Source organism: Pollachius pollachius (genome assembly GCF_949987615.1).
Source record: "Pollachius pollachius genome assembly, chromosome: 4".
NCBI classification, from domain to species: Eukaryota; Metazoa; Chordata; class Actinopteri; order Gadiformes; family Gadidae; genus Pollachius; species Pollachius pollachius.
Window position 1 is genome coordinate 27,519,194 of NC_136937.1, and position 27,375 is coordinate 27,546,568.

The following is a 27,375-nucleotide window of genomic DNA, read 5'->3' on the forward strand; positions in this document are numbered from 1 at the left end:
GATAGACTGTTTTGGTTCATTTGTATTTTGCTTTTGTTTTGGCGTCAAGCTCTATTTTGAGGGAAAGAAATGCGGTTATGTCGCTCTTCAGTTTGGGTGGAGCAGAATGGATGTATGATCAGTGGTTGTATGTCAGGGCCAAGGTTTATTGAATTAAAGGAGAAATGAGTTGATTATCTAAACAAAATGCTGCTTTGAATGAACTGACATTTATAAAGATATTAATTATGCACCTGTGGTAAATATTGAACAAAAATGGAAGTTACAAATGGAGCGTGGAGTTACAAATTAAAACGTTTAAAGTGCCAAATCATACAATTATTAGCCAATGGACCTTTAAAATGACAGGGTTGGTCAACCTGCCTATGGATTCAAACTCAAAAGAAACGATTTATAAGGAGAGGTTTAAATGTTGCCGCTGGAAAATTGCAGAGGTATTTTCATAATAGCATTAGCATAATGCAAACGTCATAAGGATTCATATAGGGTCATTTCTGTGTGTTTGGTACTTGGTAGGACAGTTCCTTAAATGGTTATGCACTGCAACTCTATGAACCTATCATTGAATCTTCAGAAATGGGGACTTCGGTCCCTTCAGAATCCATAAAGTGGTTAAAATATATTTTACCTCAATTCCGGAGAAGATATAAACGCAGGGAATGATTACGAACCACGACTGGCCACAACATAAGGATTTATTTTTATTCAGACTTCATTACAAGTTAATCAGAGCGGTGTCTTGAGAGGAATTGATCGACTGTACACAACAAGCATCAAGAACACATTTAAATAAAGGCGAGGCTCCAACTCTGCGTATATATGTGTTGTGTGTGTATTTGTGTATAAGCATACTTTGAAGGTGTTGGATGTCATGTGGATGCGTGTCTATCTGTGTTGAAGACTCTCTACGGCTCAATTAGTGAGTGGCGTTTAGCAGATGGATGGTTCGTCGATGGCCGCGGCTCCCTCTGTGATGGCCTTCACACATTTGGCCATGGTCTGGGAGGACCTGCTGATGGAGTCTACAGGGAGAGAGAGGGGACAAAATTACAAAAAAAGAAAATATTGTGTTGAATGGGTCTGAACATCAGAAGTATACTCTTCCAAGCGGTCGTGTCTTGCTGAGCTGGTAGAGCAAGGCATCAAAGGCGGTGGGGTGAGTGTTACATTCCCACCCATTTTAAACATGTATGCCATCACAGGACTGTGATTACAAAAGTGTCCATTTAACGGCCTGATATTGTTTTATATTTGTCATAGTTGTGGATGAAGACAAAGGGTCAACCTGCACAGCAACAGCACCACCTATGGTGACATGGCTGTAACTGCCATACAAAACTAACTTCATCCGATTTGTTTCGGTTCACTTTGGTGCCTGTTGACGCTCCACACAAACGAGCCAATACTTGAAAAAGGTACAATACAGAAGACCCGCTAGTCCAAGCAAGCTCCCGTCTTAAAACACTTCTTTAACACTCCCTCTCCCTACTCTCTCAAATCTCCCCCAACCCTCCAAAAGAGGGGTACCTTCAGGAGGTAAAAACTTTAGGTGGTACAATATGCATCACGTTTAAGTTTGAACTCAAACAAGATGCATATTGTACCTTTAAAAAGCAACAACCAAAGGTGAAAACAGGTGTGTTGTTGGATTTTAAAAGTGACACCATAACCGAACCCGAAGCGGTGGGTCCCGCGGGGCTAGCCCGTCGTCCCCCCAGAGTCCCGCCCACCTGTCATGTAGAAGTCCTTGGCGGTGAGCTGCGGGGGCACAAGGGGAGCAGCGAGCAGCGTCTGGTCCACGGCCTGCAGGGTCCAGAGACACAAGGGGAGGAGCGTCACACACTGACCGCGCACCGCATTATTGACCGACGCATTGGGGCACGGATTTGGGCTGGTTTTTCTGTTTTCTGTGGAGCTTGAATGGTTTGCCGTGGTTAGGTTTGAGTGGAACGAGTGTATCGTTTCATTAGGACAATGCGTTGGCGTCATCTGCTGTATTCAAATACCGACTACAGGGTAGATAAAAAGGCCAGATTTCTTTGGGCCTCCGACAAAAGAAAGCGTGACTAGTTTTGGACTGGAAACGATGGGCTAGGATTGTGCATGTGTTTGCTACCAGTAAAACTATGCTGGTTAAAAAAGGCTATGACTGTGCGTGCGTGTTGGCAGTAATGCTCTAATACCAGTTATGCTATGCTAACACAAACGAGCTAAGGCTGTGTGTGCGTTTAATAACTGAGAGTGAGACGTACGCTGGCCAGCTCGTTCGCCTGTTTGAAGTAGTTGGCCCCCTCCACGTCGTCGTAGCGGGTCAGGTTGGGGGAGACCTCGGCCAGCCGGCTGCGGACCTCATCCACAGTGTCGTAGGGCAGCGCCACGCCCGCCAGCTGCACACACACACACATTTATATTAAAGAAGCATCAAATGCAGGCTTCTAGAGGTTAAAACCCTCTAAGATTAATTCACGCTTGTCATCACAGAAGTCCAAAGTTTAAATACTTTATTGTCCCCTGAAACACCTAATGGAGAAACACGTAGAACCACAGTGGAATTAATTTGTGTATAAAGCGGTATGAACGAGGAGAAATGCCACACGACACTTGTTTAATTTCATGAATAAAGTAAGAGCATTTCAACTTCCTGCAAAATGCAATCACTCACTTTTAAAATGAACGTAACCTTATGCAGTGTGTTGAGAAGCAGTGTGTCCAGTCAAGATACTGCCAGACTTAGACAGGCCTGTTAGCCTGCAGGGACCTCTAGTGGTGCTACTGGGTTACTTTAGCACTTATATAATAAGTAGTGCTGTCAAGCGATTAAAATATTTAATCGCGATTAATCGCATCAATGTCATAGTTAACTCGCGATTAATCGCGATTAATTGCACATTTCTTTATATACTAAATATCCCTTGAGTTCGTGCTGCTAGCCTTTTAATGAGATCAGAGTGTTGAGAAGGACAGTAATAAAATATATTTGGTAAGATGGATATAAGAAGAGACCCGCAGTGAATTCAACCCGGTCCACTTGACATCAGGGAGGTGCATGACAGTGGTAGGCCTACCGTAAAACTTCAATAGCCCAGGCTTTTATTTGTTTCAATCACTGAACTTTCGAACAAAACTCTTGCTCATTAAAGGTGGGAAATACTATAACATTTATTATTTAAACCAGCATGAATATTCCTACCGTACGAAGGCCTATACACATTACCAGGCTATCGAATAACACCTACACACACACACGACGGCGGAGTGGTAATCGGGAGAGCTGGGGTGGGCCGTTAACGTTTCGGGGCTATGGGGCTGATTACTGCGGGATAACAATATTGCGTTTATCAAAGTTTCTTGCAGCGCCGTCCGACAGCCTGAGCTGTGCGCCCACAACCTCTCACTCACTCAACAGCCGTAACACTCAAAAACTGTCAACGTCGCAACCAAGTCGATTTTGTCTAGAGGGGAGTAACTGAGCGGCCCCTTCCGAAGTGGTACAGCCCAGGTGGTCCTTAAACTGCGATTGGTCGGAAAGAGGTAACAGCTAATGACAACATTGAACTCTAGTACCAGGCTCAAACAGAGTGACACACAAACACACACACACTTTTAAGGAGTTTTTGTGCGGCGTGCTTGTTGTTTTGTTTCCGGTGTAGCTAAATCCGGTATGGTTTTGGAGTTTTTCTTAAGTGACTAGTTGTTGCTAGACAGCAGGTGAAAAAACGACAATGTTTGCCAAACCAAAAGAGCGTTAATCGCGCGATAAAAAAATTAACGCCGTTAAAATTGGTTTGCGTTAACGCCGTTAATAACGCGTTAAACTGACAGCACTAATAATAAGAAGTGAATAAGAAAATAAAAATTAGATGTGACAAGCTACCCTCTTGTATTAAAATGTGATGTCATCTTTTCCTCTACCGTTAAAAAAAACTTGAAGCGTACACCATTTCAATTGAAATGATCACGTTAAAGCTAGGGTAGGCAACTGATTTTAAATCAAAAAGAAAACTTTAAAAGAAAATTTAGTTTTTCGACAAATCCCCAGTAGGTATGTGCGCTGGCGCGCAGGTGCAGGTGCGTGCGTTACCTCGGACAAGGCCCTGAGGATCTGCCAGTCCTCGCGCGCCGTTCCTGGGGCGGTGACCGCGATGCGTGTCTGCTGGCTCCGCCCCTCCGTGTTCACGTAGGTGGCGTTCTTCTCCGTGTAGGCCGCGGCCGGCAGGATGATGTCCGCCATGGGCGCCCCCACGTCGCCGTGGTGACCTGGTGGGGAGGGGGCGGAGGAGTGGGTTAGTGTTGCGCTAGAAGATCGGTGTCGGTTGTGGAGAGGGCGGTGCCTACATAACGCTCACGCACACTGCTTGTGACCTATAGTTGCGTTTAGGCGCTACTCAGAGACGGTATATCTGTGTGTGGTTGGTTTTGTTGGATCTGGTCTGTACCTGTGTGTGTGTCTGTGTGTGTGTCTGTGTGTGTGTCCGTGTGTGTGTCCGTGTGTGTGTCCGTGTGTACCCTGGTAGATGACGAGGCTGTCCTTGGGCAGGTCGGCCCGGGTGATGCAGCCGGCGTCGGCGCCCAGCAGGAAGAGGATCTTGGGCGGGTTGTTCCTGATGGCCTCCACGCCCGCCTTGTAGCCCAGGTCCAGCGCTGCCACCTGGCTGGCCACCCTGGAGACGAACACACACGGCTTTGAGCCCAACAGAGTGACAGCAGGGACGACGATGCAGCAACGTCTCAAGTGATGAGTTCCAGTCAAGTGACTCAACGTGGGCTTTCTCCTGATTGGCCATCGGGAGAAAGCCCAACCACCTGCAGGGTAGAGGAGATGGGAGACAGACCACCCCAACACCCCCTCTGTCTGTCTGTCTCTCTCTATGTCTCTCGCTCTGTCTCTCTCTATCTCTATCTGAATGGTATCTTTTGGTGTATCTACAGTGCGTCTGTCTGTGGTGTCTATCTATCTGTAGTGTGTCTGCCTGTTGGACAAGTCGGGCTGGAGGGGCCCCGGCTTGGTTGATCAGCTTATCAGCTAAAGGTTCGGCACGGCTACAATAACCAGCGGTTACGGGCTCGGCATCGGGGCCGTTTCTGGCCTCACCTGTGCAGCACGTTGAGGACCTTCCAGCCCTCCTCCACGCCGCTGCTGACGCGGGCGTTCTGCGCCAGCGCCGACACGGCCGCCAGGATGCCGGCGCCGTCGGCCCGCTGCAGGGCGCTGCTGCCAACCACCACTGTGGGGCGCTTGGCCGACGCCAGCACCTGGATGGGGGGGGGGGGGGGGGGGGGGGGGGGGGGGGGGGGGGGAGAGAGGGGAATACCTTTGAATGTTTGCATCAGAGGGAAACATAACCTCATTGAAGAGGTGCGTGTGTGCGTGTGTTGGTGCCTATGTATGTTGTCCTACGTCGTTTCCTTTTGGTCATCCAAAGCTGCGGTTCCTGGTTCTTGTATTGTCTGGCCACCCTACCTTTCCCTAGTGTCATCTCGATGTTAACCTTTGTGCACATCTAGTGTCATCTAGATGTTAAACTTTGTGCACATCTAGTGTCATCTAGATGTTAACCTTTGTGCTTGGGGTAAACCGGTCACGAGGGAGAAGGCGTCCCCTTATGCATTCTTCTGCTTGATGAGAACACAGGCAACTGTATGTCTTGGGTAAACGTCAACTGATTTGATTATTGACATCAGCAATGTGGGGAGGATGTTAAACTGTCTATTGCGTGCTTTTTCTCTAGAGGAATAGCCATGACAATGTGTGTGTTAGTGTCTTTGTTTGTGTGTGTGTGTGTGTGTGTGTGTGTGTGTGTGTGTGTGTGTGTGTGTGTGTGTGTGTGTGTGTGTTTGTGTGTGTGTGTGTGTGTCTGAGTTTGTGTGTGTGTGAGTGCCTGAGTTTGTGGGAGAGTCTCCTTAAGTCCGTTCCCCATTACCTCCCAGTAGTGTGTTTGTGTGTGTGTGTGTGTGTGTGTGTGTGTGTGTGTGTGTGTGTGTGTGTGTGTGTGTGTGTGTGTGTGTGTGTGTGCCTTATACCTCACAGAAGGGGTGCTTGTGTGTGTGTGTGTGTGTGTGTGTGTGTGTGTGTGTGTGTGTGTGTGTGTGTGTGTGCCTTATACCTCACAGAAGGGGTGCGTGTGTGTGTGTGTGTGTACCTCATTACCTCACAGAAGGGGTGCGTGTGTGTGTGTGTGTGTGTGTGTGCACCTCATTACCTCACAGAAGGGGTGCGTGTGTGTGTGTGTGCCTCATTACCTCACAGAAGGGGTGCGTGTGTGTGTGTGTGTGTGTGTGTGCCTCATTACCTCACAGAAGGGGTGCGTGTGTGTGTGTGTGTGTGTGTGTGCCTCATTACCTCACAGAAGGTGTGTGTGTGTGTGTGTGTGTGTGTGTGTGCCTCATTACCTCACAGAAGGGGTGCGTGTGTGTGTGTGTGTGTGTGCCTCATTACCTCACAGAAGGGGTGCGTGTGTGTGTGTGTGTGTGTGTGTGTGCCTCATTACCTCACAGAAGGGGTGCGTGCCGCTGGCCAGCTGCTGCAGCACCTCCGCCTCCTCCCCCAGGTGGTCGTAGGTGTAGCTCAGGTCCACCTCCCGGCCCACCAGGGCCACGCGCAGCTCATTGTGCAGCCAGCTGACGGGGGGCAACAGGGGGGGGAAGGGTTAGGTTGAGGCGCCGCCGAAACACCACTGGCCGCCGTCACATTAATAACCAGCACAAAAAACCTTAATAATCAATAGAAAATCCTATTTTTCTTCATGCAAACTTTTCTCATTGAAAAGGTGACACTTTCTTCAGAAACAGGTGAGCCGGCTCAACAAGATGTGAAGAAGTCAGCAGAAGAAGAAAATGAGACAAAAACGTTTTAATTATTACGCTTTTCCTCAACAAATATCATCCAAAATTGCCCCTCAAACTAAAAGGGCCGGGGCCAGGGCCGGGCTGGGGCAGATCGAGGCCAGGGTTGGGGCAGATCGAGGCCAGGATGGGGGCAGATCGAGGCCAGGGTGGGGGCAGATCGAGGCCAGGGTGGGGGCAGATCGGGGCCAGGGTGGGGGCAGATCGAGGCCAGGGTAGGGGCAGATCGAGGCCAGGGTGGGGGCAGATCGAGGCCAGGGTGGGGGCAGATCGGGGCCAGGGCGGGGGCCGTACCTCTTGCGGATGCGGGCGTTGAAGAGCGGGGCCTCGTAGCGGGGGTTGGTCCCCACCAGGAGCAGCACGTCGCTGTCCTCGATGCCGGCGATGCGCGTGTTCAGCAGGTAGTTGGAGCGCAGGTCCGTGCTGCGGAGACACGACAGAACGCACAACGTCAAGCACCGACACGCACACTGCAGAGGCTACAGCGCAGGGGGCCCACCGCGGGACCCCAACTTCTGGGATTAAACCAAACAAAATATATGAAGAAGGAGAAATAAACCTCCATATGCTTTTGCAATATTTACAGCCTTAATACATATCGCCGCTCACTAAATCAATGTGAGGTCGTACGGTATTGTTCCTTACAAATCCCCGTCCCTATCGTCTGGCCGTTAGGTTTTAGGGTTGTTGGGACTCCCGGCTGAAGGGTTCTGGGGTCAAACCCCAATTTCAGGTTTGTGGACAAGGTGCAACGGTTGCTTCTCAGGGTTTCTACCCTGACAATAAAGGTTGTTTCTTGCTCTTTGGAGCACTAGGCACATGGGGGTGTCATGGAACATGGCCTGTGAAGCCCTTTGAGACTGTACAATGATTAAGGGCCTGAAGGGACAAATGACACTGGCTTGGCAAGTGCTGTACATGCGTGATGGAAAACAACCGTCCATATCTCTCTCTCATTCTGTGCGGGTGTCTCTCACCCGGCCCCGTCCATGGGGAACAGCTCCTCCGTGCAGAGGCTGTCCGAGTTGAGTCTGTTGAGCAGGTCCTTGAGGGCCACCAGGGACTCTGCGTCCGCCATGCCCCCGGCGATGGCCGCCACCTCGCTGCCCTGAGCTCCCTGGAGCTGAGGACACACACACACACACACACACACACACACACACACAAAGACACAGAGACACACACGGGTTACACAGTGAAAAGCTGCTTCCCCTTTAAATTGGATTAAGGACTGCTGTGCGGCATTTCTCTTTTTTCTTGTGTATGGCCTAGATGTTTATATGTTGGGTGCAGTGTATTGTGGAACACATTTCTTGCTCCCATCTATTGCAGTGGGATGTTTTTGTAGTGGGCGACTCAACACATTTTTGAAATTATAATCTTTTTTTTTATATCTTTATTTCTTTTATTTCTGATATAGTACTTTCCGCTTTCCTTTAAGTGTTGTCAAAAAGATCCTCAAAAGGAAGCTCGGGGTAAGAGCAATAACTTGAGCATAAAGTTAGGAAAACCACCACAGCCAGTCAGCTATTAGTGAGCGTCCATGCGTAAATACCCAATCAGATTGGCAGTAACATATATTGCAGACGGATCCACATCTCAGCCGTCGTTAAAGCCACAAATCCCAAGCACCTGACGTGACACGAGAGCGCAGAGACTTACTGCTCCCGCCACGCGGGTCAGGGCGTCCTCCCACGAGGTCGCCATCAGCTGACCTGAGGCGTTCTTCACCATTGGCTGGGTCAACCTCTGCCTCTTGAGGCCGTCGTAGGCGAACCTGAAGACACACACACACACACACACACACACACACACACACACACACACACACACACACACACACACACACACACACACACACACACACACACACACACACACACACTTAAAACCATGTACCAAGTTTTAACATTTGAAAGCGCAACCAAATCTAAACTCAAACCACAGGGTCAGCACCAACGACGTAATATTTGGCAATGGCGACTCCGATTGGCTCAAACTGCCACCAGGTGACGGGACCTGCCATGGAACGTATGGCACGGGCGGTGATGTCATCGAGGCGCCTACTGCGATAATCTCTTTCCATCCCTGCGGTTAAGCATGGAGTTCTTCCTCCACTTGTAACATCTAAAAAAGGGTTGAACACGTCCATCTCGGACAGGCGCAAAGGCTTAGTTATGGGTCCACGTTGACGCAACGCAAGGGGGTTTACGGACCCATAACGTCCTTGCGGACCCTCCTTGCGTCCACCGCAAGGGCCTGACGTGCGCCTCGCAAAAATTGCAACCGTGCGTCGAGGCGACGCAGCAGCGGGGGCTGTGATTGGTCCGCTCACTAAAACCCGACGCAGAACCAAAACAGGTTCACGACTGTGTCAAAGCGTCTGCGTGGTCATTGCGCCGCGTCGACGTGGAACCATAACTGAGCCTTAACACTGCTCTACTAGCTCTGTTGGGGTGGGGGTAGGGCTGGGCGATATGGACCAAAAGCCATATCTCAATATCTTCAAGCAGAATATCGATATAAGATAAATATCGATATTTGTTGACGCAATAACATAGTTGCCGTTGCCGCGCTCAAACTCGTCATTCTACATCGGTGGCGTCGTGCTCTCATTTCCAGCCTGCCTGCGTCGCTGTGCTCGTTAACCTGCCTTGCTGATGGGGGGGGGGGGGGGGGAGGGGGGAGTTACCGTAGAGCTACCGTTACTATAGCCTACCTACCTACCTACCGTTTGGATTTACCGTTATTATTCCTACCGTTCGGACTTGAAAACAAGTTTGATGGTTGAATACACCGTGGAGTAGGCACTGCCGGCCAAAAGCTTTGTGCGCCTCAGGAATATTATGAATCTTATTATATATGAATGATAATTATATTATTAATATATCTCCCGACGGTCGGGTTCTCAGACGGTCGGGTTCTGCGACGTCTCTGGTTCTTCGACTTCCTCATCCATCTGAAGCACAGAATTGAATCGCGACATGGGGCGACACCCGCCCGAGCTGAGCTCTGCCAGAGCTGTGAGGGAGTCCGGAATCATTTCGGGGCAATTGCTGTACCGCCTTTATCTGAATAAAAAATAATTAATGTCGAGACAGCTTAAGATTTTGGGTCGCTGCACGCATTTTTGAGCACGTTGTTGCTCGTACTCGACCCTTTCGTTGCGACAGATTTGAAGAGCTATCTACAAAAAACCTGATTCTGTCATTCGTCAGACACCTTGTACCCAAAACATTTCCAAACTATGGAGCCATTTGTCTTCTGCTTACATACAAGCTCCTCTGCGCCGCGTTTGCCATGTTTGGCACCGTAGGGGATTTTAAAAAGTGATCTGAGTGGACCGTGTGGGTGTGAGCCGGAGGCAGAGCGGAAGAGAGACAAGCAGAGTTACGAAATAGCAGGCGGCAGTCGCGGTTCGAAACTGCTGTTGTCTGGAAAAAATATGCTGTACTTTCAACGCAAATTCAACCATACGGATGTTGACGATAGCGTCTCGCTCCAGATCTCGTTTGAAAAAATATCGTTATATCGCCCAGCCCTCGGTGGGGGTGGGGGTTAGTGGCTGTGACTCTGACCTGGTCTTGTCGGAGATCCACTCCTCGTTGACGTCCTCGTTCAGCCGGGGCATGACCCTCATCACCTCCCCTCCGCGGGTGCTGACCACGATGTTGCTGCCCACCGCGTCCAGCACGTCGATGGACTCTGTCTTCCTGCGTGGGGGGGAGGGGAGCAGGTGGGCCGCGATCAGTCAGTGCAGGGAGGACAGGGCCGTGCCGGCAGTATTGTGATTGGACTATTGTGAGTGGCGCCGTTTCTATGCAAAAACAAGTCCTATTAAAACTACAATTCATAGAAAAAAACCTAGAAGTCTTTTAATCTACTGGTTACTTTTGAGATTTTAAGGCACATAATGTTAAAGCATTACAATGGGATTACTGTCCACATTCAGAATACAGAATTAATGACGTTATCAGCATTTATTTGGAGCGACAAATAGAGGCCTTCTTCTTGGGTCTAGGCGAATGTGTGTAATTGACCTATTCTTTCACATCCATTCCCCCGCGTATTTAAGTTTTTTTAGCACTTTCACAACTTCTAAGTGTGAGGGTTCCGCATTTGTCATTATCTGCAAACTGTATAGCTCCCTAAACAGCATGCCTAATCCCTCCACCGATTCAGTGGTCCATGTTCCACGCTCCCTCTCCCGGGGCCCCTACCTGGTCTCCCAGGGCCGTGCGGTGAAGGCGTAGGGCTTCGAGGTGAGCGCGCCCACGGGGCAGATGTCGATGACGTTGCCCGACAGCTCCGACATGAACATCTTCTCCACGTACGTGCCAATCTGCAGGTTGTTGCCGCGGCCCGTCGTGCCCAGGTCCTCCACGCCCGCGATCTCGCTGGCAAACCTGCAACAACAAAAAAAACCACGAGTGAGAAATCCCGCCAGAGAACCACACGCTCGCGGTTGGCATATTTGCGTCGGATTGTAGTCTCAACGATTCTATCACACGATTTTTTTTCAGCAGCATGAAAGGGCACGTACATTTGCGTTATTTGCCCGACCCTTTCAATTGAAATCAATACTTGAAAGTCTCTGTGTCTCTGTCAAAATGTATAGATTAACTCGCAGCGACCCAAACCACACACCCACCACACCATCAGTAAGCATTCCCTCACAAGCACACCGCTAGTACACCACTTATAACACCACTTAAAACAACAGTACGTTGCAACAACCCCACAAACACCACACAATCTCCGACCGACATTCAGACACACAGAAACCACTGCTCCGGGGGTTCCAAGATGGCCGCTTGCTCGCGGCGCTCTCTGGCCACGCCCCAGGGCCCTCTTACCGGACGCAGCGTGTGCACTGGATGCAGCGGGTCATGATGGTCTTGACCAGCGGCCCGATGTTCTTGTCCTCCACCGCCCTCTTGTTCTCTGTGAAGCGACTGCGGTCCGAGCCGAACTGCATGGACTGGTCCTGGTGGGGGGGGGGAAGGTGAGGAGGATGAAGAGGGGGGGTTAGGAGGCTGGTGTGTGTGTAGCTCTTGGAGGTCTTGCGCTGACCCGCCCAGCTGTATGTGGGGTTGAGGATTTCGATTTTGATTGCCCCCATCGAATCGCCATCAACACACACTCTCGTGTGTGTTGATGGGTGCCGCTGGGTGCCATTTGTAAGCAGTAGGCTGAGTGGTTAACGAAGCCCGGGGGGGGGGGGGGGGGGGGGGGGGGGGGGGTGTCACTGTTACCTGTAGATCACACTCTCCTCCCTGGTCACAGATGGGACAGTCCAGGGGGTGGTTGGCCAGCAGGAACTCCATAACTCCCTCTCTACACGCAGAAAGCACACACCCGTCATGTCTCAGTTTGCTGTCTACCACGTGAACTGAAGCATTACTGTCCTCACTTCTCTGACCCTCTTCGTGAGCCTCCATTTGTATGCTTTTATTTACATTTTTTATTCTTTTTTATTCCAGCATTTTGTCTTGTTGTACACTGTCTTCGAGTATCTAAAAAGTGCTATATAAACTAAATGTATTATTAAATTTGAAGTTGTATTGTTTTATTCAGCTGTGTTGTGCAGTTCCACATGGATTATGAACTGTGCTATAATCTATTACATCTATCAATAAGCATCCTCCACTCGGTTTACTCTCTAATTTTGCCTAAGCAGATAGCTGGAGGACAACATTGTAGAAATCTGTGCAGATGGTCTTTGGTCGTGAGTGTGCACCTTGCTTTGCGTGTCTTGTCTGAGTTGGTGAGGATGTTCCAGCCCTTCATGACGGGCATGGCACAGGCTGCCACTGGCTGTCAACAAATAAACACAAGCGCACACATGTCAACATCCAGGTAGGGACTTTGGCGGAGCCGTATGAAAATAACTGGACGGCAAAGATATATTCCTTCAGCAGCAGACTATGTATTACTCGATTGTTCTGGTTTTCAACACAGGGCACAACACAACTTCCTGTTTACTATGTTGAAAAGAGACAACCGATGATCTAAATATGAACAAATACATGTATTTTTGGTGAGGGCTTTCATCCAAACCTTGAGTGCATAGATTCGTGTCATGGGCAGGCCCCAGGGGGAAATCACACCTTAAATAATCAGCAGGGTTATTGCCCTGCTCTATGAAGTTGGACTAGACAGGACCCACGGATCCAATAGATCAACTCCACTCTCAGTTTCCAAAATGACACATTAATCTCACCCCCTTGTCTGTACTATACACCATTTATCCACTATTAAGTAACTTACAAAAGTGACCTAAGGGTGTAATCCGATACATGTCATTAAGGGGCAGGTGAGGGGATAACGCATCTTGCGCTCGGATGCCTACAGGCAAGCTGCCAAGGTGGGCTAATCGAAAAAGTACCAGGGAGCCAAACAGCCAACCGACCACATTCCCCTGACCTACATGCATGTCCTGGAGCATTCACTGAACCGTGAGCCACCGCTTACCTTGGGGGCCTTCTCAATCTCCACCAGACACATCCTGCAGTTTCCCGCCACAGACAGTCGCTCGTGGTAACAGAACCTGGGGATCTGGACGCCCACCTTCTCACAGGCCTGAGGGGACACACAGGGGAAATATACAGTTGGAATATGTGAAGAACAAGACACCACCACGGACTGTTACCAACCACGCCTATCTAGAACATTGTTGTTATTTTTTTTATGACTTGACGAGTCAGACAATGACATTGTGAAAAATTGTAATATATTATTTGGTGTATTAAAGAAACATCTGGTCGATAGTTGTATTAAACTGTAGTTTTGAATGTTGGATATGTAGTGTCATTGAAAAATAATCTGCACACGTGGAACGTAATCAGGATCAAGTACTTAACAATGCTGTGGTATAAATAGCTGTAGTCTCTGAAGGTTCTGTTCTCTCCATCTTTGGACATATTATCCCATTTAGGTTTCACTACTTTGATGTCATGTTAAGATCAATATAAGGAGAGGTATGTGACACTTGCGGCTGTTATGCAGAGGGCATCAAAATGACATTACATGAAGTATTGCAGGATTCTAGACATTCATAAAAGACTGTAGCTATGCAAACACAAAAAAGTTGGAGGTTCCCTTCTTTTACCTGCAAAACAGTGGTTCCAGCCTCCACTTCCACAGGTTTGCCATCCACAAACACCTCCACCATTGTACCGGCAGCACGTGATTGGGTACGAACTGAAACAACCATAGATACTGACGTTTCAATGTCATCCCAAGTGGATACTACTTATAGTAGTATGTGGATACTACTTATAGTAGTATCCACATAGTATAGCAGTATAGATATACTACATAACACGCATATTACTAGTGTACAGAACGATACATGTAAACACACAGCCTACCATTGTTGGATGGAGCCAGGCTGCCCTTGGCAGCCCCAGATAAAGCTCGCCCGACGGCTGGGAAACGCAACATGATGCTGAAATTGAGACAGACAGCATTTAGCAACATGAACAGATGTCCAATACAAGGTGAGTTTACCAACGTTATTATGCATGACATTTAAGACAATGTGCACCGCATTACGGTCATGCATGTGACATGTTACATGTCAACATGTCTAAGCACCCAACTGCAAGAATATAGAGTCCTTAAACCGTGCATTATTAAGAAGGGGATAGACAGGGAGTGAGGTCTATCCATTTAAAACATTCACACATACGTTGTGTTTAATGCACTAGCAGCTATCCCTGGAGAACCGTCCGCTCATTCACACATAAACACAAAGTTATTGAGGATCCTTGATAGCAAGCTAGCCTCGTTAGCACAGAGCGGTCAAGGGCACGGCGTTACGATGTTATAACAAACTGACTGATTTGTGGGCTTGATGTGCCAACGTCGTCGCGTTATGTCAACCAACAGACTGCAATCAGCGCTGTGTGTGAAGTTGTTTAATTTAGGTTCTTACCTTGTCGCTATTTGGCCTTCTGGACCAGAACAGCGGTGTTTATAACACGCAACCAGTCAGCTCCGATGTATGAGCGGATGTAGCTGAAGATAGAACCCAACCTCCTTTCCGGTCTCGGCTTCAGAGTAAAGGTTTGAGAGAAACTCGCCCGTCGAAAAATGGAGTAGCAATGATTATACAATTGTTGAAATAGAAACGAAATAAACACGGACGAAGTGTTTTTTTGTTGAAGTGGCTCCCCGCATGGACACTTGCAAAAGCGCTTTATTTAAGATACACATGCATATCTTTGAAAAATTAACATAAATACACTTCTAGACTTCGGACAGGGGGGTTGGGGGTAGGGGGGTTTGTGGTTGAAATGTATTTTGTTGTTTTTCAGACACATTTTATGGAGCAGATTGAGATATTTTGACATCACGATTTTCAAACTCCATTTCCCACAACACACCGCGCCGTGTTACCGGAAGTGACAACGTGTGCAGTTTGTGACAGTCCAGGAAGCGTTTCATGGATACTGGTTTCTAAATAACCAAGAAGAGTCCGTTCTGGGGGATTTATCAGCTGGTAGGGACATTTACGGAACACTATATTAATTTACATATAACGAATGGATTTACTTTATGTGTGTTATTGAATAATCAGTGATTCAGAATGAAGTTTATCCTGCGAGGCCCTTCTATAAGTGATTTGCTGCAGGCTAGTTAGAGCTTCATAACGCTAGCCAGTAGATTAAACGAACAAGTCGTATTTGTTTGTACAGTTACGTACGGTTTTAGTGTCTGACTGTCTTAAGCGTTGATTGTTTTTGTAGGAAAGGGGTTGTAAAAACATTTTCAGTTTGATATTCACTGTGTGTGTGTGTGTGTGTGTGTGTGTGTGTGTGTGTGTGTGTGTGTGTGTGTGTTGGTATAGTAGCCCTTCCTGTTCCAGCTTTCTTTTTTTCTTCTTCTTCTACAACTACATATTCTAGCGATGTGCACCAGCTAGAATGTGATCCACAGGCCTGCCCTCTACAACCCACCACAACAAACTATTTCTGATAAGGTGGGTGACCGCTCTTAATTACATTACACCTGCTACTTAAGAGCTAGACATATCTCTAAAGGTATAGATCCACCAGCCACCTACTTCTGTGTGGATGCTTCCATGATGCCACTACAGGGTAGAGGGTTTGAATACATCTGGGTGGTGGCTCCCATTTGTGGTGTCACTACAGGGTAGCGGGTTGGGCTATTCAACATCACACCTGGTGGCAAAATAGGACTCTTTAAAAATGGCTAAATAACTGCACAAAACACACAGAGCTGCACGTTAGAATTCAGCCATCCCCAAAACAAGACCGCGACGTATAACACAAAAGGCACACAAGTCGACCGCAATGAGAGCGGTTAACACCCCAGCGGCCGAGTCGTCGCAACGTCATCAAGCCAGCCGTCCCGATGGTAACGCCGTCCCGATGGTAACGCCGTCCCGATGGTAACGCCGTCCCGATGGTAACGCCGTCCCTGTTGTCTCTCTCTCCGGCCCCGCTAGCAGAGCGAGCGTCGCCATGCTGCCCACCACCTCGCGACACGTCGCCGAGACGGGCCTGCGGGACGCGGCGCGCCACACGGCCGGCGCCAAGCGCTACAAGTACCTGCGGCGGCTGCTGCACCTCCGGCAGATGGACTTTGAGTTTGCCGTGTGGCAGATGCTGTACCTGTTCACGTCGCCGCAGCGCGTCTACCGCAACTTCCACTACCGCAAGCAGACCAAGGACCAGTGGGCCCGCGACGACCCCGCCTTCCTGGTGCTGCTGGGCATCTGGCTGTGCGGTAAGGCCGTGCGCTGAAGAGCTCATGTGGTGGGCTGTGATGATTTGTATCGTCTTTGATTGTGTTCATTTGATTTAAACGCTATGGTAACGGGAATACTCTTTGAGATCGAGATCTGTTCCACAAGAGAGGGCTGAACCAATTACACATTAGATATCGGAAAGTAGACAGTTATTGACACACCGGTGTACAACCAAAACATTCACCAATATTGGCAAAATATATGAGCAGGCAATATTTTAAACTCCCTCAAAGAAATGAGGAACTGTAGTTTTAGATTTAGCTGTAGTTCGCTCCAGAGATATAGTGTGCAACAATCGTCAGTGCAGTGGTCTGTATGTGCAACTGTCGTCTCAGTCACAGCTTTAGATATCACGATACATTTGGTCTTTTTTTGTTTATGAAATCCCATGTGAAGACACAGATCTCCCTCTTTATGCTCTCCTCTTCTCTTTCTCTTCTCTGCTTGTGTGTTTCTGTCACTCTCTGTCTGCTCCTCTCTCTGTGTCTGTCTGTCTGTCTGTCTGTCCATCTATCTCTATCTGCTCTACAGTGTCCACCATCGGCTTCGGCCTGGTCCTTGACCTGGGCTTTTTGGGGACCCTGAAGCTGCTGCTCTGGGTGGTCTTCATCGACTGCATCGGCGTCGGCCTGCTGATATCCACCCTCATGTGGTGAGGTCCCCCCCCCCCCCTTTTATTTTACAAACTGGACTGTCTGTTCCCTCTCCAGAAGATCACACTTGTAGCTGTTGTCTGCAAGAAAGATGTGTTTACCATACTTCAGACAGGATTTGATCAATTTGATTTGTCCGGTAATGTCGGGCTGTGAATTGTCGTGAAGAATGCCAAACGCCCGCCCCAACGGTGTAACGTTGCCTCGGGGCGCCGGTTCATTGGAATGTCGACCATGTGACCTGCAGGGGCGTGACCAACAAGTATCTGCTGAAGCAGCCCGGCAAGGACTTTGACGTGGAGTGGGGCTACGCCTTCGACGTGCACCTCAACGCTTTCTTCCCGCTGCTCGTCATCCTGCACTTCCTGCAGCTGTTCTTCATCAACCGTGAGTGGGGAACTGTGTGTGTGTGTGTGTGTATGTAAATGTGTATGTAAATGTAAATGTACTACAAACTGAAAGGGCTACGAGGTTTTATTGACACCCCTCCTAATCGTAGTTTAATTCGGATAGTTCAAGTTGGATAGTTTAAGTTGGATGGTTCAATTGTTTTGTGACGCTAACTCTCGTACGTTGCCGTTGTGTCTCAGACATCGTGGTGATCAACTCTGATTGGTTCCTGGGCCTGGTGGTTGGCAACACACTGTGGCTGGTGGCCATTGGGTACTACATCTACATCACCTTCCTGGGCTACAACGGTAAGCCTTTTGATTAACGCCCTCCCAGCTGTCAATCCATACCCTCAGGTTACGACTCTTAAAGGTTTGTCAATGCATAAAATACATATTTGATTAATTGAAGGGATGATCTGTTTTGACTTGTTTTTGGGTTCTCTGCCCCCATCCCCTCTGTTCTTCCAATGCTCCATTGGTTCTCTGTGGGTCACCTGACGGATCACCGTGGTTCTCCTTGGGTTCCCTGATGGACCTCGGTTGCAGCCCTTCCTTTCCTGAAGAACACGGTGGTGCTGCTGTACCCCTTCGCCCTGCTGGCCCTCCTCTACATCCTGTCCGTCTCGCTGGGCTGGAACCTCACGCAGGGCCTCTGCTGGTTCTACCAGTACCGGGTCAAGTAGCCGAGAGAGAGAGGCGCCACAGCTACACTCCATGGGTGGGCCGGTGGGGGAGGCGTGTGTGTGTGTGTGTGTGTGTGTGTGTGTGTGTGTGTGTGTGTGTGTGAGTGTGTGCACGCGTGCGCGTGTGTTCCTTCATTGGTTTGGACACCCGGAACCCCCCCTGGTCATTTGTTCCTCCGGTCTGACCGGCTGAACCATGGTGTGAATTGAAGATTGTTCTTGGACTAATAGCGGATGATTTGTAAATAACCGCTGGTGGAAGACGTTATTCTGGATTTGGAGAAGAGCAACGTATCTTTTGGGGTTTTCTTCTTGGATTTAGAAACAAACAGATAAAAAAAGATATGAGGATCTTGGTTTAAGTGCTGTTGATCGAGGAATGTTAAACTGAAGACATGAAGCGCATTGTAAGCATACTTGTTCAGCTGTTGTAGCAGTTTTCTTTCTCTCTCAACATAAGTGTACATTCCAAAGCGCTTTCAATAAAAAATGTTTTATTTCTAGTCCGATTGTGTGTTTTCAAATCAAATAAACACCGCTTGGCAAAACTATTAATTGTCTATGCCCGAAACGCTAGACATCATTTTAAACAAAACAAGACCTCCAGAAGCATGAAGAAAAACCTGGTTCCAAAATATTTTCTATTTCTGAATATCAACCTTGGGTGTTCATCATTACCAGGATTGATATCATTTGTATACAACTATTTGTAGTTTTCAAATGTTGCTCCTCAAGAGTAACATTGGTCCAATATAAAAAAAAACGTCGAACAGTAATCCCTGGTAGCACAGACTTGTTCTTACACCAGCTCCACAACGCGTTCCCCTCTTCTTGAGCGCGTTCATCATCATCACCTTGAACTTCCCCAGGTCGACCTTCTTTATGATGTTGGCCTTGTGTTAGTGCGTCAGCAGCTCCATGTAGTCCAGCACCATCATGCCTCTCGTGTACTGCCCCTCCGTTTCCACTGACACCGCCACCTATAGGACAACAGCAGCATTTCACCCTCATAGGTATTTGAGTCCTAGCCAACCGGAAGCTGTTAGTGAGTGCAATGCGCTGTGAGTATCTGTTTCTAGTTGACCGCGCATGCCTCTGTATGAGACCATTTAGATATTAGACTGCTTCTGGTTCATATCTGACCAATCAGGGCATCTCTTCTGTGATTAGTTCTGGGAATCTATCTCTACAGTCGATCCCGGGTGCGTGAAACGCAACAATTCTCAATACCAGAGTAACGTAGGGATCGAGGGGAAATGTTTGTTGACCATTCCTACCTCTGTATGACATTAATCACGATTTTAGACAGCTCCTGGTTGACTTCTGACCAATCAGGGCATCTCTTCTGTGATTGGTTCGGGGAATCCATCTTGCATGTCAATCACAGGTGTTGGAAATGTGAAAGGGACGTTTTGATTGAGCATTTAGTTTAAATGTCACATTCTATTCTGTCTCTCTTGACAACTCTTGAATGTTAGAAGCTTTTAAAGACCCAGGTATTATCTGGAATGTGAACAAAGGAAGATGTACATTCAATGTCCCCCCCCATGATGTAGAGGCCCTTCAGCTTCTCAGGCAGGGACGGGTCCAGCTTCACTGCCAGGGCCAAGTTAGTCCGGGGCCCGGTGGCCATCAGGTTCACCTGGAGAGAGAGAGAGAGAGAGAGAGAGAGAGAGAGAGAGAGAGAGAGAGAGAGAGAGAGAGAGAGAGAGAGAGAGAGAGAGAGAGAGAGAGAGAGAGAGAGAGAGAGAGAGAGAGAGAGAGAGAGAGAGAGAGAGAGAGAGAGAGAGAGAGAGAGAGAGAGAGAGAGAGAGAGACGATGGCGGTGGCGGTGGCAATGGAGTCACAGGAAACAAAGCCGCTTCCCGCCACAAACTCAGATCGGTAGCACGCAGACTTAGCTATCTATAACAGATGGACAGAAGGAAGAGAGAGCGAGAGAGAGAGAGAGAGAGAGAATAAGATTGTCCTTTGTTGGTTGTTCTGTGTTATCGTATTAAAAGTATACAAATTGCTTATCGTCGGTTGTCCATCTGATTTGACACATCTGATGTGATTGAATACAGTGTAGCCAGAATGTTTGATTGACCTTACCTGGTAACCCTAAAGGGCCAGCAACAGGGTACACATTCAATTTGTATCCATATCTACATTATACATTATACAAACGTTGCGCATTTAAGTCGAGTCGATCCATGGATGATCCTTGGACCAGGAACAATCCATAGCTCTATGTTACTAGAGTATCTACATCCCTTTAATTTAAAATGTTGTTTCCCATGATTGTAGACTAGTGTGCACCCTCGGTCGGACCACGCACCTCACTGGGGTTCTCCCTGACCAAGCGGACGAGGGCCTCCACAGCGCCCTCTGCCTGAGGCTGACCCAGCAGCGGCTCCGCGGATCCCCGGTACACGGGGATCTGACGGGTGGTGCAGGTGGGGTATCGCCGTTTGGTTTGAATATGTGTGAAAAGCCATAGAGTATTTCATGCTTTATGGCTTTGAAAGCATAAGGCATGAAAAGCATACAAATAATGACTTGATGAGTCGTTAAGGCACGTTCATGATAACGAGACGCCTCGTTAGTGATGACGCTCATGCTTACGCGTGTTCCCGACAGCGACCGTTCATGTGCACTGCGTTGGGAATCTAAAAGTTCTTCACAGCAGGGTTTTTTTATCCGATAAAAAACAATCAGAACTAAACAGAACTTCATGTTTGATTAGCCGTTACAAGCCGTTTTGGAAAATCTGCCACTTCTGACATCACAAGTGGGCGTGTCCACCTAGTATGACGGATAAATGAGCAACGTTTATTACAGTCCACTGGGTAGGCTGGTAGACTGATCTATCCATCACACATCTAGGTGGACACGCCCACTTGTGATGTCACTAAAACACAGGAAGAGGCAGATTTTCATAATGGCTTGTAACGGCTAAACAAACTTATCCCATGTTTTTAACTGCAATAGGTATTAGCGGAACATGTTTGTGTGGAACGTTTCCTCCTTAACCAACAAATCATCAATGCTATGTTGTCTGACGTCATGATGTGGAAGTTGCGTGTTTTCGACGGAATAGACGCACATCACAACACCCGGGCTACAACTCTCGTCCCCCCTTTGGCACTCTTTGAGCACTCTTTCCTGCACGAGTTCTCCAGCGCCGTGTTGCCGTGCGTGCACGTGATCCCCAGCACGTGCACGTCAGGAGCAGCCAAGGCGAGCATGATGCCCTGGGCGTCGTCCACACCCGTGTCCACATCCAGAAACAACTTTGTCTTCCCCATGATCGGCTTAGAAAACTGTTAACAATAGTTGCACTGATAATTATTTAAGACGAATAAATAAACGCAAACAGAACTACGCACACTCACACACACAAACAAGGTTTCCAGACGTGTTGAGATATAAAGTTAAAAAAATCATACATAAAATGTAAAGAACATACCTAAGCAGCGTTTGATTGAATGGTTGTTCGATGATCTTTAAAAGCAATGATCATGTGCTTGATTACCTTCTACAAAAGGAGTCCGCTGCTGCAGGGTGCTGCCGTCATTCCTGTGATCAGAGGAAGGTTCCTGCAGTCTGAAGTGTATCTCTGTACATCACAGAAAGGATTGCGTAGAGTAGACGAACAGGTTGTTTTTTCGGGGTCTCAGGTGTTGCCCTTATAATTAAGGCTAGACGAGAAAGAGGATGACTTTTCTCCCAACTGCTTTTAATGTGTGGGCAACTACTCACTCACAAGACATTAGGGGTGTAACGATGCGCGTATTCGTACCGTTTTTTTGGGGGGGATTTCTTTTGAATTTTATTTAAGAAAAATGTGCTGTGAGTGTCTTGTCCTGTCCTGATGTTTTGTGTTGAGGACCACAATGGAAATAAGTCCTGGACTTTATTGTGTTTTTATCCTCAGTTGTATTTGATGTCTTTTTATTTGTGTAAGGCATTTGTTTGGTATAATTTAATAAATCAAATCAAATACCCCAAAATTGTTGAATAAAAATAAAATAAAAAATTACTGCTGTACTGAAAAACATACCGAACCGTGACTTAAAAACCAAGGTACGTACCGAATCGTGACTTTTGTGTATCGTTACACCCCTACAAGACATCCAACCGACCTATCAAATACGCCTAAAGCTTTCTCCCTCAACATCCTGAGTGGACGAGTTGTGCACGCTGACATGCTTTTATGATGTGATAGGAGGCCCCCAATCAATACCGGGGTCTGCTTGACTCAGGAGTAAGTGCTTGTGTTGACTTCTATCAGGAAGGTTCCTAGTTTGATCCCCGGATCCTCCTAGCTGAGTTGTCTCTGAGCATGACTGCTCACCCCAACTGCTCCCTGTTGCCCTGCCCATGTAGTGTCAGCTATGACCAACAGAGTGCGCAGAGGGTAGTCACAGTGTGTCAACATCGATATGTTTTAGGTTAAGCACTATTTTGTGTTCTCAATACTGTTCTCTTACGTGTGGTTATGTGTGATGTTGATTGGCGACCTTAACACAAATACCCTAAAGTAAGAGTCCTCTGGATTTACAATTTGCAACACATTTCCAACATTAATAATGATATTAATATCAAGTTGGTGACAGCATGTGTTTATAACTATATTTATATTCGTCAATATATATCCAAATAGAGGCAAAATTGTCAGAGTAATTGAAATTGAAATCAAAATAGAAAAAATAGAAAAAAAGACACACACACACACACACACACACGCACACACACACACACACACACACACATATATTTACATATATATAAATGTATATATATGTAAACATTTAAAATGAGTTAAAATGAAAAACTGACCACTGGCCACTTAAACAAAATGCAGAGAAGGGCTCTTCTTTGTCTCTTCACATGTCATTCTATCACATCTGAATACAAACCCTTATCCAACTTAATTGTATAATCCTTAACAACAACTCTGTTGCAACAGAAACATCAGGATTCGTTTGTAGCACACAGATCTCAATCAAATCAATTTCAGGCACCACTCTTCTAACATTAAGATGCAACAGTTCAAGCCCTCTACAGGAGTAACAGTCCGAGGGTTTACTTAAGCTAAGCTCTTAACCTTCTTTCTGGGAGAGTCACTGCGGCGTCGATTGCTGGCGGGCTGGGTGACTTTAAACTGACGGAGAAACGATGGCGTGCTGGGGGCAGAGCCTATGGAAGGGAGCGGACGGACGGAGAGAGAGTGGCGTGGTGGGGGGGGAGGAGCCTATGGAAGGGAGCGGACGGACGGAGAGAGAGTGGCGTGGTGGGGGGGGGAGGAGCCTATGGAAGGGGGCTTCACGGAGGGAGAGACAATGGCCGAGATCGTCTGGTTTGGCCTGACTATCCCCTCCCCTTGCTCTCCATCAGGGCTTTTACTTTGATAAAGCTGTATCCCTGACAACAGTCCTTTTGAAAACCCCTGTCAGGCCTCGAGGTCCGAGTCCAGGCCCGACTCGGAGTCGGCGCCGTCGGCCGGGGCGGCGGCGGGCCGGGCCAGGTTGGCCCTGACCCGCGCCTGGTCCACGGCGTCCAGCAGGCTCTTGGAGTCCACGGCCAGCGTGTGGGCGGCGGCCAGCATCTGGCGCTGGCAGTCGTGCCGCAGTGAGGTCACGGCGTTCTGCTGAGCCAGCCTCATCTTGCTGATCAGCTCGCCGAGGTCCTTGTTGAGCAGGCGCTCGGTCCCCTTGATCTGGGGGGAGAGTGGCCGGGGGGGAGGAGGGCATTTAGGGGGGAGGGTGAGGCAGGGTGAGGGACATGAGTGCTCGATTAGCCACAACCATGTTCGTTGAATTGAGCGGCTGCGTGATACATGGTTGTGTTTTGGTCGCAGTCTACCCCAGCCTTTACACGGGTGCGGCCTATTTACAGGCTTGTTGTTTTCAAGCCATAGTTGTAAGCAAGTGCGGATAATGCACGATGCGGTCTGTATTCGTTATAACCGTGGTAATATGATTGCTCTTTAATCTTACCTACAGCACCTTAATAATGAAAGAAATAGTTCTCAATCTTACCTACAGCCCCTTTGATAATACAAGTAATAGCTCTTCAATCGTACATACAGCCCCTTCAATATTATTCTTTCAATATTACCAACCTTTAATAATGCTAGTAATAGCTCTTCAATCTTTCATCAATAAATGGGATACTCTTCAATATAACCTAGAGCCCCTTTAGGCCCTACCAGTAAACCCACCTCGGTCCTGACAGAGCTGTGCAGGGATGGGAGGATCTCATCCACACTCTGGATCAGGGTGCGCAGGTTGACCCCCACCGCCTAGGACCCAACGACCCAACGACAGAGAGAGAAAGACCTTTTTAAAACTTTACTTTATCGAGATACATTTGTACATCCTGTCAGACTGTTGAGTAGCATTTGCAACGTAAAGTATGGAGCGGCGTGTAAAGGGAACATATGACACTTGGACATAGACCCCGAGAGGCGTGAATGGGGATTGAACCCATGATCTTCGGTTTACGAGACCGACGCCTTACCACTGGGCCACCACACCTCATGAAAGATATGATCTGCTCTCTAACGGTTGCTTTAGTTTTCATTGCACTTCTTCATCTGGGTTTTGGATGTCTTTGTAGTGCAGTATTGTCACTTGTAAAGTATTCACTTGCGGACCATGAAGTCAATGTTTGTCCGCAACAGAATCAAGAGGAATGACATTGTTTAGACCACGTTGCAATTCATGCTCAAACAGACGTGGATCGCGTCTGGAAGCATTATTCGAAAGTGACTATACTCCTGCTTTTGAAATCTTTTCTTAGTGTCTTTGATCATCTCTATGGAGACATTCTTGGTTTAGTCGAAAAAGCCTTACTACTTGGTCGGCACTCCACACAAACGATAGAAGTATCATGGGATTTTGTGTAAACATACCAAAATCTTCGTCAATCTCGAGGTGTAAAGTATAGAGGAACTTTTGTTTGACTCTGAGAGTAAAGGGACACCATCACTATACATATTCTGATTGACATCTAGAGGCATGAATGGGATTTGAACCCACGATCTTCGGTTTACGAGACCGACGCCTTACCACTTGGCCACCACACCACTGGAACTCTTTTATTTGCTCTTTAAAAATACTTTTACTTTTCACTCGTCTTCATCGTGGTTTGAGATGTCTTCAACCGCAGTACTACTACTTGTTAAGTAATCCCTTGCGAACAATATAGTAAATATTTGTCCACGACAGAATGAAGAGGAATTACATAGCTTGGACTAGGTTATGTTCAAATAGACATGATTTGGGTCTGAAAACATTATCTTTGGTTGACAAGAACCACATAGCCATCGCACCACACATACGGTCTACCCTTTTGAAATGTTGACTTGCTCTTCATTGGATTTCTTTATGGCAGTTCTGAACATGGGATTCCTTAATCTTGATGTTTTTAGAGTATTTTAAACATCGTGCTCAGTAACCAATCGTGTGACCAATTTCATTTCCTCACGGTAACACAACGTGTATGTTTTATCATCGGTTCGCAAAGGTGCTTGTTTGGATCTCTGACCCCCTCTCTCTCTCTCCCATACACAGTGTAGCTCACTCTACCTTCACAGCGGTTGGATACTGGGAGGCAGACAGTGATTTGACGTCGTTCTTCAGGCGGACTACTTCCTTCACCATCGCCATGACGCTGCTGTACACCTGGTCACCTGACCTGTCCATCTCTGCTGTGGGTAAGGGCTTTGACATCACACACAAGCACGCACGCACGCACGCACGCACGCACGCACGCACACACACACACACACACACAATAAACGATAAACACATGATCCCACAAACACTCCTCTCTCTGTAACACACAAATATGTAGACACACACACTTTAGCGGCTATATTTGGATACTAGGAAACATTCTAAACCCTCCAGTAGTGAAGGAACTTTGAGGTGAATACTTGTTTTGGTTTGTGTTTCCCATCATGCAGTCTATTTACCTGTTTCACTGAGGCATCCATGGGCGGCTTCTCTGGAGGACCTGAAGGAGGACCTGATGGAGGACTTGAATGAGGACCTGAGGGAGGACTTGATGGAGGACCTGACAGAGGACTTGATTGAGGACCTGATGGAGAACCTGAATGAGGACCTGAATGAAGACCTGATGGGGAACCTGAATGAGGGATGAAGGAAGAACAGAAACCAACCGATGAGATTGAAGAAAGGAAGTCGGTAACCTTTGTAAAATAGCCGCTGTCACCCTGAGGACAACGTTACAACATTATTTTGAATCTTTCTTTTTGGCCTGAATCACAAGTTTGCCCTAATTTTGTTTCACTCGGGTCCCCTTAACAAACTCCAAATTAAAATGTTCACTTGTAATGCTATTTCAATGTCTTCTTAAACATAACCATCCAACCAAAATAAAAACTATGGTTTGCCAAAGCCTCCATTTCAGAGCTTGGGTCTGAATGACAAAATGGTTGTTATCGGCGAGAGAGAGCGGGAGTTCTGATGAGCAACATCTGTCCAGGTGGTCAGAGTAGGGGGAGGTGCAATGTCAGGACCCCTGAGCCTCAACATGGGTACCCCCCCAGGGGTGCGTTTTGAGTCCACTGCTCTACAACATCTACACGCATGACCGCAAAGCCTCCAGCAGCTCAACCTCCATCATCAAGTTTGCCGATGACACCGTGGTGCTGGGTCTCATCACTGGCAACAACGAGCAGCTACCTGAACCAAGTGGCAGACCTGGCACTGTGGTGTCAGACCAACAACCTGGCCCTAAATATCAACAAAACTAAGGAAATGGTGGTGGATTTCCGGAGGAAGCAGGGCAGTGGGCTCACCCCACTCACCCCACTCATCATTAGTGGGGAACCTGTGGAGGGGGTCCCCAGTTTGAAGCGCCTGGGGGTGCATCTCACTCAGGGTCTCTCATGGTCTTTCCACACACAACACCTGGTTTCCAAGTCAAGGCAGCGGCTGTACTTCCTTCGGCGGCTGAGGAAGTTCAAGGTCTCCCCCTCCATCCTGAGGACCTTCTACTCTGCAGCTGTG

General features: G+C 47.8%; 3 protein-coding genes and 1 pseudogene across 7 annotated transcripts in view; 1 reads left to right on the plus strand and 3 right to left on the minus strand.

Moving 5' to 3' along the window:
* Window positions 1-888: 888 nt before the first annotated feature.
* On the minus strand, window positions 889-14,859 carry ndufs1 (NADH:ubiquinone oxidoreductase core subunit S1). Its single transcript, XM_079734949.1, has 19 exons — window positions 14,783-14,859; window positions 14,217-14,293; window positions 13,955-14,046; window positions 13,318-13,425; window positions 12,584-12,660; window positions 12,099-12,180; window positions 11,700-11,830; window positions 11,064-11,249; window positions 10,422-10,556; window positions 8,506-8,620; window positions 7,821-7,966; window positions 7,138-7,266; window positions 6,489-6,618; window positions 5,093-5,253; window positions 4,507-4,661; window positions 4,082-4,257; window positions 2,253-2,387; window positions 1,731-1,803; window positions 889-1,022 (listed from the first exon to the last, which is right to left on the minus strand). Exons 2-19 carry the CDS (start codon window positions 14,287-14,289, stop codon window positions 931-933), a joined length of 2,196 nt encoding a protein of 731 aa, XP_079591075.1. The 5' UTR covers window positions 14,290-14,293; window positions 14,783-14,859; the 3' UTR covers window positions 889-930.
* Window positions 14,860-15,270: 411 nt separating this feature from the next.
* Window positions 15,271-18,852, plus strand: unc50 (unc-50 homolog (C. elegans)). 3 transcript variants are annotated; one of them, XM_079735831.1, is made up of 7 exons: window positions 15,271-15,349; window positions 15,698-15,829; window positions 16,319-16,599; window positions 17,153-17,273; window positions 17,522-17,661; window positions 17,865-17,972; window positions 18,213-18,852. In XM_079735831.1, the coding sequence occupies exons 3-7, from the start codon at window positions 16,335-16,337 to the stop codon at window positions 18,347-18,349; spliced, it is 771 nt and encodes a 256-aa protein (XP_079591957.1). In that variant the 5' UTR covers window positions 15,271-15,349; window positions 15,698-15,829; window positions 16,319-16,334; the 3' UTR covers window positions 18,350-18,852. The 3 variants fall into 3 exon arrangements, with proteins under 3 accessions (XP_079591957.1, XP_079591958.1, XP_079591959.1); XM_079735832.1 differs by having other exon boundaries at window positions 16,322-16,599; XM_079735833.1 differs by having other exon boundaries at window positions 15,272-15,349; window positions 15,701-15,829.
* On the minus strand, window positions 18,574-21,639 carry LOC307074242 (annotated as a pseudogene). The gene is made up of 5 exons: window positions 21,457-21,639; window positions 20,670-20,771; window positions 19,866-19,991; window positions 19,153-19,329; window positions 18,574-18,660 (listed from the first exon to the last, which is right to left on the minus strand). The product of its transcript is annotated as an uncharacterized misc_RNA (transcript).
* Window positions 21,640-22,948: 1,309 nt separating this feature from the next.
* Window positions 22,949-27,375, minus strand: part of LOC307075345 (protein-tyrosine kinase 2-beta-like) — a 21,774-nt gene continuing 17,347 nt past the window's right edge. The window contains exons 26-30 of one of the 2 annotated variants that reach the window (XR_013811843.1): window positions 26,316-26,488; window positions 25,927-26,061; window positions 24,558-24,638; window positions 23,589-24,053; window positions 22,949-23,533 (exon numbers count right to left, since the gene is read on the minus strand). Coding sequence is in view for 1 of the 2 variants with exons in the window: in XM_079735906.1 (XP_079592032.1) it covers window positions 23,787-24,053; window positions 24,558-24,638; window positions 25,927-26,061; window positions 26,316-26,488 (656 nt within the window). In the remaining variant the exon portion in view is untranslated. Of the gene's footprint in view, window positions 24,054-24,557; window positions 24,639-25,926; window positions 26,062-26,315; window positions 26,489-27,375 lie in introns of both variants that reach the window. The other variant, XM_079735906.1, reaches the window with a different exon arrangement.

What these genes read in the sequence shown, in the direction of transcription:
- ndufs1 (XM_079734949.1), bottom strand. Translation starts at nt 14,289, where the DNA reads ATGTTGCGTTTCCCAGCCGTCGGGCGAGCTTTATCTGGGGCTGCCAAG. An exon ending in GCACGGCCCTGGGAGACCAG is followed by an intron (nt 10,557 to 11,063) that starts GTAGGGGCCCCG and finishes CCCCCCACGCAG; the next exon opens with GAAGACAGAGTCCATCGACG. An exon ending in TGACCCGCGTGGCGGGAGCA is followed by an intron (nt 7,967 to 8,505) that starts GTAAGTCTCTGC and finishes GTGTGTCCTCAG; the next exon opens with CTCCAGGGAGCTCAGGGCAG.
- unc50 (XM_079735831.1), top strand. Translation starts at nt 16,335, where the DNA reads ATGCTGCCCACCACCTCGCGACACGTCGCCGAGACGGGCCTGCGGGAC. An exon ending in CTGATATCCACCCTCATGTG is followed by an intron (nt 17,274 to 17,521) that starts GTGAGGTCCCCC and finishes TGTGACCTGCAG; the next exon opens with GGGCGTGACCAACAAGTATC. An exon ending in CACCTTCCTGGGCTACAACG is followed by an intron (nt 17,973 to 18,212) that starts GTAAGCCTTTTG and finishes CCTCGGTTGCAG; the next exon opens with CCCTTCCTTTCCTGAAGAAC.